General features: G+C 36.3%; 1 protein-coding gene across 8 annotated transcripts; it reads right to left on the bottom strand.

Moving 5' to 3' along the window:
* Positions 1-2,577: 2,577 nt before the first annotated feature.
* On the bottom strand, positions 2,578-17,296 carry LOC131239942 (alpha-mannosidase-like). Of its 8 annotated transcripts, none has more exons than XR_009168500.1 (4): positions 17,047-17,296; positions 16,751-16,855; positions 3,490-3,550; positions 2,963-3,299 (listed from the first exon to the last, which is right to left on the bottom strand). XR_009168500.1 is itself a non-coding variant. In XM_058237889.1 (3 exons), exons 1-3 carry the CDS (start codon positions 17,050-17,052, stop codon positions 3,124-3,126), a joined length of 243 nt encoding a protein of 80 aa, XP_058093872.1. In that variant the 5' UTR covers positions 17,053-17,296; the 3' UTR covers positions 2,578-3,123. The 8 variants fall into 8 exon arrangements, 2 of the variants coding, with proteins under 2 accessions (XP_058093872.1, XP_058093871.1); XR_009168499.1 differs by having other exon boundaries at positions 2,971-3,299; positions 17,082-17,296; XR_009168503.1 differs by lacking the exon at positions 16,751-16,855 and having other exon boundaries at positions 2,578-3,299; positions 17,082-17,296.
* Between the last annotated feature and the right edge of the window lie 811 nt (positions 17,297-18,107).

Below are 18,107 nucleotides of genomic sequence, written 5' to 3'. Positions count from 1 at the left end.
ACCAGGGCCACAAGTACACTGACCTGTGTAGGAAAATTTCCCTGATCTGAGGGTGTAGTTGGGTCAGAATCTGACAGTCTGAACCCTTAAATTTAGTCCACAAGCGAACGGCCCAAATCACTTAAGTTTGAGCTCATTTTTCTAAAGATATTCGCGTTTCTCACATGCTTTGCTCCGGGCTCAAGTTGTGCGTTTCTGGATACTATTTGAACTTGATTCCTGTGATGCTTGTCAAGTCCAGTAAAGTGGTCATAACTGTATAGTTTCACGGTAATCGGACTTTCGACGCGTGGTCCAGGTTCGATACGGAGTTTCATGATGCTCCCGAGAGCGACTGGGTTTTGAGATTTACCCTAGGTTTTTAGGTAATGTTGGGTTAGTAATTTTAATGGTTTTGGGTCTTGCAGTTCATATAGAAAGTAGTTCAAGCTAATTCCACTAGTGTTTGAGTTTGGTACTTAATTAATCTTCGTCTAACTACTAAAGGATTCACTCATTAATGATTTCTACCTGAGGTGGTACTCGGGTCTTTGTACAGATTTTTCTAAGACGTTACATATGGTTGATCGGCTATTCATCTATGGATCCCGCCTTATTTATATGCTAATTATCAGTGCCAATTATTGATGCTGATTGTCGGTGCCGATTATCGATACTAATCATCGATTTCGATTCTCGAGGCGAATTTCGATTGTCGAGGCCGATCTCGATTGCTGAGGCCAATTGTCGAAACTCATGTGATGTATATGCAGCTCGTATTTGAGGCCCATTGAGATGTGTATTCAGCCCATGTTTAAGGCCTAATGTAATAAATATGAGGTCTATGTGATGAGGCCCATTGTGATGCATTTAAAGGCCAGGCGATGAAGCTCATTGTGATGTATATTAGGCCCATCATGATGTGTATTAAGCTCTTAAGTAAGGCCCATGGTGTTGTATATTAGGCCCCAATGCGAGGCCATGGGCCCACTATATGTTAAGCTCTATGTGGGCCATTCCTTAGGGGCAATGTTGGTTAAATGTCCACATTGTCGAGGTTGATTGTTGATGCCGGCTATTAATACCGATTATGAGTATGTGACAGCATAGCATCATGATACATGCCCATACGCATCATTTGCATGTTTGTTATGAGATGTGGTTGACCATTACATATGTCATTGGGCAGGTTGTTATGAGACTCCCTGATAGGCAGAGGTTATCTCACATGAGCGCACAGTATGCGCAGGATTGATGTATGACTGAATTGTATGACTCATGCATCTTGCATTATGTCTTATAACTACTGTACGCCCTAATGAGATCAGGGCCATAGCCTCTACAGGCATATAGTCGATGGTTAGACGGGACACCAAAAATGTTTGGTTCCAGCATACGGGCATCATAAATGTCCCTGGGTGAAAATCCCTAAACCTCCGTGGCCAGGAGACGCCCCAACATCGAGACCGAGTGGATATATATGAGTGCATGAGGGCCGTATACCAGTAGGCCGCGTCTCCCACTGTGTCGTGGTCGGTTGGGAGGGGGTGTGACCTTACCTGCTTGAGTGAGGGGGCAATGTTTAGGTTGAGTTTGACTAGCTTAAGGAATGGATCCACTATCAATGAGTCGAGCTCGATATTGGCAGGTGGATAATGAGGTCTCTTCCACTTACCCAGTTGTGCGCTCGGATAGGGGTGGCAAGCTGGCGTAGAGTGTAATAGACCCTGGTGATGATCCCAAAGAGAAACCGTACTGATATGTGGACTTATCGAGTAGGAGTTACATATTCATTCATTCACTATCCACTCGGGTTGGTAGTGCACAACTAATTGTTGTGTACCTTCGTAATGGCAAGGATTTCGGTTGGGCGCGTAACTAACCTGAGATCAGGAGTTTACCACATTGAGTCTAACTATCCAAATTTAGGTATGGGTCTAGTTTGGATAGAAGTCCCTTCTGATGGACCCCATAGCCTATGATACTACGTACTATCATCCCGACTTCACACTCCAGCTTGATCATTTCATTCGCATCGCATATTGCATTGCAACCTCAACACAGCTGATCTCCGCATTGATCTACATTACTTCATCAGTATATGATATTGGTTTATTATATTTTTGCATCGCATAGCCTGGATAATGACTACCAGAAAAAGGGGCAAAGGCTACGGATAAAAACCGTAGCTAAAGGCTTTTTGCTACGGATCTAGTCCATAGCACGTTCGTAGCTATTAGTGGTGTAGCTAAAGGTCAAAAAACCGATGGCTACAGGTTACATCCGTAGCAATAAAGATCAGTAGCTATGAATAAAAGCCATAGCTATAATTTCTGTAGCAAAATGTACCTACACCTATAGATTAAATCCGTAGTAATAGATATCACTAGCTACGGATAACGGCCGTAGCTATAATTTCTATAGCAAAATATACCTACGACTACAGATACTATCTGTAGCTAAAAGTGGGATGAAATCCGTAGCAATATTCTAAAGTTAGCAATAGCTACGGTTTTCAGAACAAGAGCTACGGCTAAGATCCGTAGCTATTTTAAAAATAAATAAATAAATAAAATTTATAATAATGGTGCCTGTTTCGATTGCAAGAACCTGTTGTCTAAGCTAATATAATTAATGCTGATAGGAATAGTACATAAAATGCAATTAGGAAAAAAATGATGCATTTATTACAAATAGCAATCAAATCATACAATGTACCCACATTCACATTTCTAAATAAACAATACTTCACTTTGCTCAACCTATCATAAGAATTACAACAAAGAAACCTGTTTGAACTTTAGCTTTGACTTCATCTCCAAATACTTCCTATGAAGTTCTTCTATATCCCACTGCATTTGAGTAACTCTTTCCTTTTCAATTAAGATGGCTTGTTGTAGGTTTTGTTTACTTTTCTGCTTAGTACCTTCAAGTTCCACATCTAAATCTTTCACCTAGGTAGGCATGTTACCATTTACGAGAGTTATAAACACAGCAATAACCATGTAAAAGGATTTGAATGACATGGCAAGGAGTCCTGGAATCCAATGGATAACATGTGTAAAGTTTTAATTAATTACAAGGCCTAGATACTGGAGTTATATATGTCAAAGAAGCCTGATTTACAAGAAACTTTGAAGCTAATTAACCCAGGAGCTTGTAATCAGGAAAGAAAATACAACTCACCCCTATTCTATAATTCTTCATACGTTTCAGTTGTCCAGATGTTGATGAAAAGGACATCTTCAAATTCTCAGGTCCAACCTCCAATGTCTCATTTTGTGAAGTATCTGTCACTGACATGTGCCCACTACTTGCTCCTGTATTGTTTAAAGGAGAATTACAATATGTGAATATTGTTATTGCTCATGGTGCTTTTGAATGCAGTATGTAACAAATGACCAGAAAAGCCAAAAAGTATTTAATGAGAAGAATATTGAAAATCCACCTTGTCCCTCATCTTTAGAAATAAAAGATCATTCGTTATCACAATTCAACCAAGATACCTACTTGCTTTTGCAGTCAGCACATTCCCTGTTCCCTGGCAATTTAAGAAGTCCTTCCAATATATCTGCAAATGATGCACCAAATGAAGGAAAAAAAAAAATTAATCCCAAATTATAACAGAAAGAAAGTAGTACATATCTATAGAAGTGAATAAGAAGAGGAACCCAAGTAGAAGAGGTTAAGATGCTTATAAAACTCCATGAACAGGATATGATGATATAGTTCCTCCGTCCCATTCAAAAACAACAATTCAAACAAATGGAGCATGAAAAATTAGGCCAAAATGTGAATATGATATTAAAAAAACTAAGAAGCCCTTCTTCTCCATAGTGATGATGAAACTCAGATATAAATATATGTATATTACAAAAATGTGAGGAAATCCTGACACATGACAAAGTTTTGCACTAAGCTGAGTGAGTCCAAGTCTCGAGTAGTATTGACTCAATACAATAACAAAACACTTAGAACACAACATACACATTAGGTTTTCCCATTGCCAATCTCAAAGTCGTAATTGAAAATTTTCAGTTTTGTGGAAAATAAATAAGGTTTTTAGAGTTATTTTTCTTTTTCTTTCTTTTTTTTTTTTTCCTTTTTAATAACTTTTTTTCTTTTTTTGGTGATAGGAAGAGGAAAAGGAAATAATCCTTAGTCTAGTTTTTTTCTTCTAAATTTCCTTCCTTTATAATGTTTCTCATATAGATTATATATATATATATATATATATATACAGGTTATAGGTTTAGGTTTAGGTTATAGGTTTAGGAATTCGGGTTCGGGTTTGGGTTTAGGTTTAGGTTAAGCTTAAGGTTATAGGTCATTGGTTTAGGTTTAGGTTATAGGTTATAGGTTTAGGTTTAGGGATTTGAGAATAGGTTTAGGTTTAGGTTTAGTTTAGGTTATAGGTTATAGGTTATAGGTTTAGGTTTAGGTTTAGGTTTAGGTTATAGGTTTAGGTTTAGGAGTAGGTTATAAGTAGGTTATAGGTTATAGGTTATAGGTTTGGGTTTAGGTTTAGGTTATAATTTATAGGTTTAGGTTATAGGTTTTGATTTAGGTTATAGGTTTAGGAATTCGGGTTCGAGTTTGAGTTCGGGTTTAGGTTTAGGGTTATAGGTTTAGGTTTAGTTTATAGGTTATAGGTTATAGGTTTTGGTTTAGGTTAAAGGTTTAGGTTTAGTTTATAGGTTTAGGTTTAGGCTATGGGTTATAGGTTTAGGTTAAGGTTATAGGTTTAGGTTTAGGTTTAGGGATTTGAGAATAGGTTTAGGTTTAGGTTTAGGAATTCAGGTTCGGGTTCGGGTTTAGATTTAGGTTTTCAAGTTTAGGTTTAGGGTTAGGAAATCACTATACCCACTATAAATATATGTAGTTTATCTACACCGTCCATCTGCTTTTCCAGATCATTTAAGGGGTTGAAACCAAAATTTATTCATATCCAAAACTTAGGTGGACCATACCACAAGAAACAGTGGGTATAATGATTTCCATCATTGAAACATTTCTAGGGCCTGTAGTGATGTTTATTTAACATCCAACCTGTTCACAAGATCACACAGACAATGATGAAGGGAAAAAAATTAATATGAGCGGTTCCCACCTTCCAGAGACCCCCGCTCAACATCCGGATAGCTCTAACGCATATCTGTATCTGCTTCATCAATTTCAAGATAATACATAAACACGGGCCTGTCCAAATGGCCAGGCTACCCATATTGCTGTCCATAGAAAATGGACAACTTCATTATGATCATAACAGCGGTTCCCACCTTCCAGGGACCCTCGCTCAACATCTGGATAGTTTCGACGCAATACAGAAACAAACTAATTAGGAACTTACAACAACAAAAGGTACCAAGTCTTTGGTCCGGGGATGATCCATAATAAAAGGTACCATTTACCATTCACCTGCTAATCTGTGGGTCCCACCAACTACTAAAATTGTCTAGTTGTGGTGTTTTCTTCATAGTGACACGTTTACTATAGGTCCCAGTGATGCACGTTTACTGTAGGAATTAATGCTAGGATTAATCAACTCATCTAAGCTAATACAATTAATGTTATAGGAATAGTACATAAAATTGTCACCTGCTGTGATTAATTGAAATGGCCTAGCTATACGTCCTAGAGGGGGGGTGAATAAGATGATGCCAAAATAAAACTTTAACAGCGGAATAAATGAATATGATAACCAAATAAAATAAATCAATTCACAATACTGAAATAAAAGCAACCTCAATAAACAAGAATTGAGAGGTTGATACGAATTCAGTTCTAAGGACAACCTTACACCATAAAAACCAAGGGTTTATGGCAGGACAACCTTATTTCTAGAACGTCCTTTGTATCAAAAACTCAAATCGGAGAGGAATAAATAAATAGAAAAGAATTGAAATAAATTGCAGGAATTTAAATATAAATTATTACAACATTCCCACTATGCTTGAAATGTAAATTTTACAACATTCACATCCACACATACATTCCACAAAACAAAATGATAAAAGATATAAAACTTAAGCAAGCATTCAAACCACAAGACAAAGAATTATAGTGGTTCACCTGTGTGTACACCAACTGTTCAACAACAGCCACACAGAATGCTACTTCACTCCTAATATCCTCACACAGGGGATATTAGCGTTCACTAACAAAATAGGTTTCACAGGTTCACCTAAAACCTTCACAATTGTGTCTTTTTAACTTGGGCTTACACAATCCAAAAACCCACACTTTCTAAGTTTTCTGGCTCTCCTCAGATAACCACACAATGAGATTTTTCTGGCGAATCTCAAATAAAAACCAAAAGAATGTAAATTATATAAAAGTAAAATACCTGGATTTCTCCTTTTTGTAGTAGCCCGGTAGAACCAATCGGAGTAAATGTTCGAATCAACGTTCAATGTCTAATACTCACTTTACAATGGTTCTAAGTTCTAATTGATTTTAAATTAAATCAAATAGGCTTAGCTCTATTTGATTTTGATTCCAAGAAGAAGGAATACAGCAATTCCTCTTTTCAAATAAGATTGGAATATAGGAATAAAATCAAATAAGAAAAGCTAATAAAAAGAATATTAAATATGCACAATGTAGCTTAAAATGATCAAACTTATCTCAGAGTGGAGGCTTGAATTTTCTTGAAATTAATCGATGAAAAAACTCTGAAATTCGTGTTCGATTTATAGATGAAAAGATCACATCTACGACTGGTCTTAGGAACCCTTCGACTGGTCGTAGCTTCAACGGCATTTTGAATTTTTAAGTGCGATCTTTGAAAATAGTTCTACGACTAGTCTTAGGATTTCTACAACTAGTCTTAGACCACCTACGACTGGTCGTAGCAGACCCAGGACTGGTCGTTGACAACCAGGCTTGGTTGCTGGAGTTTGAGTCATAGTTTTAGGACTGGTCGAAGGTCAAGTTGTGACCTCCCTACGACCGGTCGAACAGTCTCTAGGACTAGTCATAGAGTAACCAAAAAATTCTGAAAATCTTCAACAACTTAAGACTGGTCATGAAATTTCTTGGACTGGTCGAACCAGTGCTAAGACTAGTCGAACATGGTCCAGGACTAGTCTTAGAACAGACCAATTCATATAAATAGATTCATTTTGAATTATGTATATAAAATGACCTACCCTAAGGTCAATTTAAGGTCTATCATCCCTGGATCATTAACTATGAACATTGAACTTCATTCTTTTCAGTAATGGTTGACCTTTAAACCTTATGAAGCTTGAGATCTCTACTTAATGTAGCTTGATCTTGAGATCTTCTAAAGCTTGAACTTAAACTTCATCTTGAGTTGTACTTGAGTCTTGAAATGTACTTAAGTCTTGAAATGTACTCTTCTTATCGATGTAGCTTTGAACATTGATGCTTAAAGCACATGACTTTACATTTCTTGAAGTAGAGCACCATACATGTCTTGAACCATTGAGATGCAGTGTCTTGATCATATATATATCAATGTACAAACACAAGACACAGATAGAGGTTTTGGCACAACAAAATTTGACAATCAAAGGAGCATGAGACCATAGCACTTAGAATCTCCCCCTTTGTCAAATTTGTGACAAAACACACTCATATAAAAATAAGAGAAGCACCACATGCATAATAAAGAATCATGCACCAGTTGTTATAAACTAGCAAGTACACAACATTCATCTATACTTACTCCCCCTGAGTAGCAGCACACATCTGAAAAATATAATGATGATTATAGTACTACTCATATCCATAAGCAATCAAACCAAAAGCTTCCAAAAGAGCTTCAAAAAGCCTTCTCTCCCTTTTTGTCACAAAATAACAAAGGAAGAAACAATGTAAAGAATTAAAAGATGGAGTAATAGATGGATTTAATCGACAATATATAAGCAAATGAAAGTTCACAATCCATTTACCAGTTTAACTAAAAAGTCAGCAAACCAACTAAAGTGCACAATCTAACATAAGTATGAAAGTTAATACATACCAAGAATTAAAATCATTCAATCAGATCCTGAAGATGGAGCAGGAATGGTAGGATCAAGTTTATGCATCCCCTTGTTCAAGCGCCTAAGATACTTGCGCATATATTTAAACTGAAGATCATGGGCAACATTCATATTCTCTACCTTCTCCTCTAGAGCACGAAGACGAGCATCAAACTCAGATGGCTCATAGTCAGGATCATTTCCAGAATCTGAATCAAGTTCATCAAAAATATCATTCATATCAACATCATTAGGAAGATTGCCAGCATCTTCCGCTTCATTCCCAGCTTCAGTACCACTACCACCAACATCCACTTGGCCAGGAGCCAATCCTAATTTCATCTTGTTAATATTTGTATTGTTAAAAATAAGATGATGAATAGGGGCCTCTCCAACAGGCATAGCCACGAGCATGTGAGTAGCTAAAATAGTCATATAAGATAGGCAAATGGAAGATCACTATGACCACAATGGATTCGAAATTGAATGATGAAATGACAAATTAAAGAAGGTAGACAGATCTTTACACCAGTAATGACACAATGCAAAACATGAACCATAAAGGCAGTTAGTTCTATTTTGTTGCCAGACAGTGGATACAGATTTGAGATAAAGATTCTATGAAGAACCCTGTATCTGGGTAATAAATACCTTAAGGAGAGCGCATTTCCTTTATGGGTCCATTGCACTTCCATATTACATAAATCTCTAGTGAGCATCTATTTTTCTGATTCAGAGGATTTTTCAGATAATGTATGAATGGGAATACCCTCATCATTAATAGAGATTTCCATGAGACCAGCTATTAAATATCGATCTACTTCAAATAGACCTTCTCTAGTATCAATTTTAAACGTTAAATTCTCATATGAAAAATCAGAGATGCATGCTAACATGGATTAAGCAATAGACTGGTATGCAGGCCCACCCCAATGTAAGATGTTATCCCAACCTACAGATTAGAGTAGAGGTAGGATACCAAAATGAGCAATGTGGTTAAGATCAACTGGATGTTCAACGATGACATTGCGCATACGCAAATCCCGTACATCGGATGGATCATTTTCTGGACCGAAGATGGCGTTGTGTGATAGGAGTTGATCTAGAAGAAGATGGGCCATGGGAAGATTTCTTTTTCCCTTTGGGATCCATTTGCAATACCAAATACAAGAAAACAACTAGATTCAAAAAATATGGAATGGGTTTTGATAGATCAGATTTTTGAAAAGAAGAACCCCAATCTTGCACTGAAAGACCAAATAAAGTGCACAAGAGTGAAAAATGAGATACAATAAGCAAGATTCTACAAGAAAAATACAAAAGAACCACTAACCTTAAAGGAAAATGATGGGGGGTTCGACCGGTCGGGCTTAGGCTCGTTGGAGAGTGAAATGGAAATGAAGAAGAAGAAGCTTTTCCCCAATTTAAAGTGATTTCACGAGTTCCACAACTGGTCGTGGATATACACGACCGGTCGTACTAAGACTGGTCGTGTATACTCACGACTGGTCGAGCACTAGCCAAAAATTACATTTTAAAATTCAACCAAAAAGATAAATAAACATATATATATATAATATGAAACAATAATGCAAGAATATTCAATTTAAATTGCACATACCAAGATCAAACTTTAATTTATTAAACCTACTTTTGTCAAGCGGTTTAGTAAAAATATCCGCAAGTTGAGTCTCAGTAGGAATATATTCCAAAGATATTATTTTTTCTTCCACTAATTCACAAATGTAATGATACCTAATGTCAATGTGCTTAGTACGTGAATGCTGGATCGGGTTTTTAGATATATTTATTGCACTGGAATTATCGCAATATAAAACCATTAAGTCCTGTGTAATTCCATAATCGCTTAACATGCGTTTCATCCAAACAAGCTGAGTACATGCATTTTCAGCTGTAATGTATTCAGCCTCAGCAGTTGAGAGCGATATAGAACTTTACTTCTTGCTAAACTAAGAAACCAAGCAATTTTCAATATAAAAACAACCACCACTAGTTGATTTTCTATCATCAATATTGACAGCCCAATCAGCATCTTAGTACCCAGCCAACTAAACACTAGTATCATATGGATACCAAAGACCCAAATGCACAGAACTTGCAACATATCTAATAATCCACTTAACAGCAATTAAATGAGATTCTTTAGGATTAGATTGATATCTTGCACAAATACCAACACTGAAAGCTATATCAGGTCTACTAGCAGTTAAATAAAGCAAACTGCCAATCATGCTTCGATACAATTTAGGATCTACATCTTTACCTGTAGAGTCTTTTAAGAGTCTTAAAGATGTACTCATGGGAGTATCAAAATTTTTACCATTCTCAAATCCGAACCTTTTAATCAAGTTCAAAGCATACTTGGTTTGAGAAATAAAAATTCCATCAGGTTGTTGTTTTACATGCAACCCTAGGAAATAATATAATTCCCCAACCATGCTCAACTCGAACTTAGATTTCATTAAATCTGCAAACTCAATAGTCATGTTAGTACAAGTTGATCCATAAATAATATCATTAACATAGATCTGAACCATTAAAATATCATTATTGTTTTTCTTAATAAAAAGCGTCTTATCTACACTGCCCATTTAAAAATTATGACTGAGTAAAAACTTAGTCAATTTCTCATACCATGCTCTGGGAGCTTATTTTAAACCATAGAGAGCCTTTTTAAGACGGTATACATGATCAGTAAACTTAGAGTCTTCAAACCCTATAGGTTGTTCAACATATACCTCTTCATGTAAATCACCATTCAAAAAAGCACTCTTTACATCCATTTGATAAATCTTAAATTTTTTATAGCATGCAATGGATATAAAAAGTCTGATTAATTCAAGGCGAGCAACTGGGGCAAAGGTTTCATCATAATCGATGCCTTCAATTTAAGTGTACCCTTGTATAACCAGTCTTGCCTTGTTTTGAATTATATTTCCAAGTTCATCAGACTTATTTTTAAAAATCCACTTTGTTTCGATAATGTGTTTATCTTTAGGTCTAGGAACGAGATACCAGACATCATTACGAACAAATTGATTAAGTTCTTCTTGTATGGCAACTATCCAGTTTTCGTCAGAAAGAGCTTCTTTTACGTTCACCGGTTCTATCTGGGAAGTAAAGCACACGTAATTACATATGTCTTCTAATTTTCTACGAGTGCTTACACCAGTGAGAGGGTTTTCAAGAATTTGAGTGGTTGGATGATCTTTGACAGTCCTCAGTTCAGAGTTTTCTTGATTTGATGAAGTATCTGATTTGTCAATTAAAATAACTTCATCATTATCTGAACTTGGGGCAGGTGTATTCAATTGATCATCAATGACCACATTAATGGACTCTTGAATCACACCGGTCCTGTTGTTCAGTACACGATATGCATGACTGTTTAAAGAGTATCCTAAAAAGATCCCTTCATCACTCTTAGTGTCAAACTTTTCCAAATTTTCACGGTCACGTAAAATATAGCACTTGCTGCCAAAAACTCAAAATTATTTAACAGTAGGCTTCTTATCAAACCATAGTTCGTAAGCTGTTTTATTATTAGATTTACAAGTATAAACCCGGTTAATAATATAGCAGGCGGTATTCACTGCTTCAGCCAAAGATTTCTAAGGAGCTTCATATTATTTAACATTACGTTTCCCATTTCTTGAAGCACTTTATTTTTCCTCTCCACAATTCCATTTTGTTATGGTGTTTTGGGGGTAGAGAATTCATGCGATATTCCCTGATCACTACAAAACTTTTTGAAACTGCTATTTTCGAACTCAAATCCATGATCACTACGGATCTTACAAACTTGAGAACATTTTTCAGTCAGGATCCGTTTGATGATCTTTTTCACTTCATCAAGGGTTTCTAATTTATCTCTTAAGAAAGCTACCCAAGTGAATCTGGTAAAATCATCCACAATTATCAGGATGTATTTTTTTTCACCTCGACTCTCCGTCCTTGTAGGTCCTATAAGATCCATGTGGAGTAGCTCGAGTGGTCTTAATGTGGCATTGGAGTTCACCTTTTTGTGAGAGCTCCTTGTTTGCTTGCCATACTGGCATTCACCACATATTTTGTCTACTTTTTGTAATTTAGGTAGACCTCTTATTAGTTCTCCTTTGCTCAATCTGTATAAATTCCGGTAGTGTACATGTTCAAGGCGTTTATGCCATAATTCTGTCTCATCGGTATGGACCATGTAGCACTGTTGATTAGATGAGCTACCATCACTTACAATATAGCAGTTTTCAGAAGTTCTGCGACCAGTTAATATTACAGAACCCATTTTGTTTATGATTTCACAACCTTGATTGGAAAATTTCACACTATGGTTGTTATCGTATATTTGGGATATGCTTAACAGGTTGTGTTTTAGCCCCTCAACATATAAAACATTCTTAAATAAGGGAAGATTATATAGTTAAACTGTACCTTGGCCAATTATTTTGCAATTGCTTCCATCACCAAAAGTAACTGACCCATCAGTCATATCTTTAAGATCAGTGAATAAAGCCTTGTTGCCTGTCATATGCCTGGAGCATCCACTATCTAGGTACCACTTTGAATGGCTTATAGCTTTGAAAGCGGTGTGGGCAACTAAGCAGGTAACCTTAGTAACCCATTTCAGAACTATTTTGGGTTTAGGAGTATAGTTGGTCTTCTTCTGTCTGTTGTTATAAGAATGACCTACTGAGTTAGATTTTAAGAGCTCCTTGAGTAAATCAACTATCTTTTCAGCTAGTGGGTTTCTGTTCTGATTTTTGAAGTTGACAAAGCTGGTTTTAGGTTTTTGAAAAGCTTTTGTATTTTTAGAAAAACCTTGACTAGTATTTCTCCCTATTGAGTTAGAGGACTCTCCTTTCACAAACTTAGGAGTAGTATACTTTTGTTTAGGAGGAACATTTTTATCCTAGCCCAACCCGGATCTGTCGCCACATTTTCTAGATCTGGATAAAAGTTTTTCTAACTTTGGATCTCCTTGGGCATACCTCCATGTATCTTTTAAACTCATAACAGAAGATACTTCATTTTTAAGTTTCTCATTTTCAGATTCCAGATTTTCAATCAGGGAGGTTTTGAATTCTAAATCGCATTTTGATTTTTCAAAACAATCTGAAATTTGAGATTTTTCTAAATCAAGAGATTCAAAACATTCTTTGAGTTTAAAAAAACTTTTCTTTTTGAAGTTTAAGTTTGACAGCAATTTTACAACTTTCCTTGTATAAGGCATTGTAAGCGTCTTAAAGGTCATCTTCATTTCATAATCACTATTCAGATTTTCTTCTCTAGTTGATTCATCATGATCTGAAAAAAGTGAATTTGGCTAGAGTCATAAGGGCTTTAACTTCACTGTCCGACTCGATTTCAGAATCTTCTGATTCAGAAGAAGCTTCAGAATCAGATGATTCATCCCAAGTAGCCAATATACCCTTCTTTTTGGGTTTGTCCTTTTTAGGACATTTGTTTGCTAAATGCCCATATTCTTGGCAGTTGTAACATTGACTATCTTTCAAAGACTTCCAAGTTTTAGATTTAGGTTTTGATCTTTTTCTTGTCATTTGATTTTTGAAAATCAACCCTCTTTTTACTCTTGAAAATCTTGTAAAACTTTTTCGCTAAAAGAGCCATATCATCTTCAGAATCAGAGTTTTCTTGAGAAATACATTTAGAGGATTTAAGAGCGATAGACTTATTTTTAGGAGCTTTAAAGTTTAACTCATATGTTTGTAAAGAACCAACTAGTTCTTCTACCCTCATATTATCCGTATCACGAAGTTCCTGGATCGTGGTTACCTTAAAGTTGAACCGTTCAGGAAGTGAGCGCAGTATCCTTGCACACACTTTACTTTCTGGGATTTTATCGCCAAGACCCCACATTGAGTTTACAATGTCATTTAATTTTGTGTAAAAGTCCATAAACATTTCATTTTCCTCCATATGAATTTCTTCAAATTTGGTTGTGAGGAGTTGGACTTTAGATTTTTTGACAATTGTAGTACCCTCGTGTGTCATTTCTAATATATCCCAGGCTTGCTTTGCAGTATCATAGGATATGATTCTTTTGAACTCATCCGGTGATAGTGCGCAAGTGATTACATTTAGTGCTTTTACATTGGCACTACTCTCATTTTTCTGAAGAGTGGTCCATGAGAAATACGGTGTTACTCTCATTGATTTTGAACCATCGATACCAGTCACTTCAGTGGTAGGTGGGTTACAATCAGTCACTATGGCTTGCCACACACTCTCATCCATTGATTTTAGGAAGATCCTCATTCTGGCTTTCCAATAGGCATAGTTGGAGTCATCAAAGGGTGGAGGCCTAGTGACTGATAGGCTATCAAAATTTGACATCTTTTAAATAGCTTAGATCGTTAGCTCAGAAAATAAATCTAAATAAAAAGCAATAAGAGCGAGCTATTAAGCTCTGATACCACTTGAAATGGCCTGGCTATACGTCCTAGAGGGGAGGTGAATAGGATGATGCCAAAATAAAACTTTAACAGCGGAATAAACGAATATGATAACCAAATAAAATAAATCAATTTACAACGCTAAAATAAAAGCAACCTCAATAAACAAGAATTGAGAGGTTGATACGAATTCAGTTCTAAGGACAACCTTACACCATAAAAACCAAGGGTTTATGGCAGGACAACCTTATTTCTAGAACGTCCTTTGTATCAAAAACTCAAACCGGAGAGGAATAAATAAATAGTAAGGAATTGAAATAAATTGTAGGAATTTAAATCTAAATTATTACAACATTCCCACTATGCTTGAAATGTAAATTTTACAACATTCACATCCACACATACATTTCACAAAACTGAATGATAAAAGATATAAAACTTAAGCAAGCATTCAAACCACAAGACAAAGAATTATAGTGGTTCGCCTGTGTGTACACCAACTATTCAACAACAGCCACACAGAATGCTACTCCACTCCTAATATCCTCACACAGGAGATATTAGCGTTCACTAACAAAATAGGTTTCACAGGTTCACCTGAAACCTTCACAATTGTGTCTTTTTAACTTGGGCTTACACAATCCAAAAACCCACACTTTCTAAGTTTTCTGGCTCTCCTCAAATAACCACACAATGAGATTTTTCTGCAAATCTCAGACAAAAACCAAAAGAATGTAAATTACATAAAAGTAAAATACCTGGATTTCTCCTTTTTGTAGTAGCCCGGTAGAACCAATCGGAGTAGATGTTCGAATCAATGTTCAATGTCCAATACTCACTTTACAATGGTTCTAAGTTCTAATTGATTTTAAATTAAATCAAATGGGCTTAGCTCTATTTGATTTTGATTCCAAGAAGAAGGAATACAACAATTCCTCTTTTCAAATAAGATTGGAATATAGGAATAAAATTAAATAAGAAAAGCTAACAAAAAGAATATTAAATATGCACAATGTAGCTTAAAATGAACAAACTTATCTTAGAGTGGAGGCTTGAATTTTCTTGAAATTAATCGATGAAAAAACTCTGAAAATCGTGTTCAATTTATAGATGAAAAGATCACATCTACGACTGGTCTTAGGAACCCTTCGACTGGTCGTAGCTTCAACGGCATTTTGAATTTTTAAGCACGATCTTTGAAAACAGTTCTACGACTAGTATTAGGATTTCTACGACTGGTCTTAGACCACCTACGACTGGTCGTAGCAGACCCAGGACTGGTCGTAGACAACCAGGCTTAGTTGCTGGAGTTTGAGTCGTAGTTCTAGGACTGGTAGAAGGTCGAGTCGTGACCTCCCTACGACCGGTTGAACAGTCTCCAGGACTGGTCGTAGAGTAACCAAAAAATTTCAAAAATCTTCAACAACTTAGGACTGGTCGTGGAATTTCTTGCACTGGTCGAACCAATGCTAGGACTAGTCGAACAAGGTCCAAGACTAGTCTTAGAACTGACCAATTTATATAAATAGATTCATTTTAAATTATGTATATAAAATGACCTACCCTAAGGTCAATCTAAGGTCTATCATACCTGGATCATTAAGTATGAACATTGAACTTCATTCTTTTCAGATAATGGTTGACCTTTGAACCTTATGAAGCTTGAGATCTCTACTTGATATAGCTTGATTTGAGATCTTCGAAATCTTGAACTTAAACTTCATCTTGAGTTGTACTTGAGTCTTGAAATGTACTTAAGTCTTGAAATGTACTCTTCTTATCGATGTAGCTCTGAACATTGATGCTTAAAGTACATGACTTTACATTTCTTGAAGCAGAGCACCGTACATGTCTTGAACCATTGTGATGCAGTGTCTTGATGATATATATATATATATCAATGTACAAACACAAGACACAGATAGAGGTTTTGGCACAACAAAATTTGACAATCAAAGGAGCATGAGACCATAGCACTTACATTAATTAACTCATCTAAGCTAATACAATTAATGTTATAGGAATAGTACATAAAATGCAATCAGGGAAAAAATGATACATTTATTATAAATAGCAATCAAATCATACAATGCATCCTACATTCACATGTGAATGCTAGGATTTTTGGAAAATACTTCCAATGTATTTTGTCAATTTCCTTGAAAATCAAGTGGTCGTTTGTTCTTACCCACAAGATAAAAGTACCCTCTTTTTTGTGGGAAGTATTAAAGAAGTCATGAATTGTGAAGTACTATTTAGGACCAACAGAATATGCGAAAATTGATAGGACCAACAAAATTGATAGGACCAGTAACCTTTCTTGAGTTATAGGAACATATGTATGCTCACCCTTATAACAAACTTCCATTACAAATACTTCACATTGTCATCCCCATGTACATCTAAACAAGCAGCTGCTAAAATCAACAATTCTTCTAAACAAGCAGCTGCACCCTGCATATTTTAGGCAAGAGAAAGAAACCCGAGACATCACATACAATTACCATGCATTGTCAGAGAACTACTGTGACTAAACCCAGTAGCAAAAGAAAACATTAAAACAAGTTGTACTCATCATCAAATGATTATAGTAAGGCATCTCCTAACAAAGCTATGTGTGATTTTGAAAATTTGGAGTCAAATACCTTCATTATTTGAAGTTCAACACTTCAAATTTTACCTGTCATAGGATTCAGGTCTGGTGTATGCTTGGATTACCTAGTTATATTTCTCTCTTGGGTTATCAGCAATTTATCATGGTGGGTATCCTTCATGCTCCCACACTTCCCAAAAATCTCAAGCAATTTATTACCACAGGTATTGAACACAACAGTGATTTGGCTTAGACTCAAATGGTACCTAAGTTCCACATTTAGGTGCTCCCACTTTTAAGGGTGGATGCGAGCACAAACTGTGAAGACTCCAACAACTTGCACGCATAAACTGTGAAGACTCCAACAGCTTGCAACCAAAAACTGTGACTACTCCAACAATTTGTGCGCATAAACTATGAAGAATCCAACAGCTTGCAAGCACAAACTGTGAAGACTCAAACACTTCGTGTGCACAAACTGTGAAGACTCCAATAACTTGCGAGAACAAACTATGAAGACTCCATCAGCTTACGAGCCCAAAATATGAAGACTCTAATAGGTTGTGAGCACCAACTGTGAAAACTCCATTAGCTTGCAAGAACAAATTGTGAAGACTCTAACAACTCGCAAGCACAAACTATGAAGACTCCAACAGCTTACGAGCACAAACTATGAAGACTCCAACAATTCGCACGCCTGTGAAGAATCCAATAGCCTGCGAGCACAAACTGTAAATACTCAAACACTTTGCGCTTATAAACTATGAAGTCTCCAACAACTTGTGAGAACAAACTATGAAGACTGCACTGCGTGCGAGCACAAACTATGAAGACTTCAACAGCTTGCGAGCACAAACAATGAAGACTCCAACAGCTTGCGACCACAAGCTGTGAAGGCTCCAACAATTTGTGTGCACAAATTGAGAAGAATCCAACATCTTACGAGCATAAACTATGAAGACTCAAACATTTTGTGTGCACAAACTGTAAAGACTCCAACAACTTGCGAGAACAAACTATGAAGACTGCATCAGCTTGGAAGCTCAAACTATGAAGACTTCAAAAGCTTGTAAGCACAAATGGTGAAGATCCAACATCTTGCGAGCATAAACT

Source organism: Magnolia sinica, chromosome 3 (assembly GCF_029962835.1).
Source record: "Magnolia sinica isolate HGM2019 chromosome 3, MsV1, whole genome shotgun sequence".
Classification (NCBI taxonomy): domain Eukaryota; kingdom Viridiplantae; phylum Streptophyta; class Magnoliopsida; order Magnoliales; family Magnoliaceae; genus Magnolia; species Magnolia sinica.
Note: the sequence above shows the minus strand (reverse complement) of the source record. Positions and strands in the feature narration are given on the sequence as shown.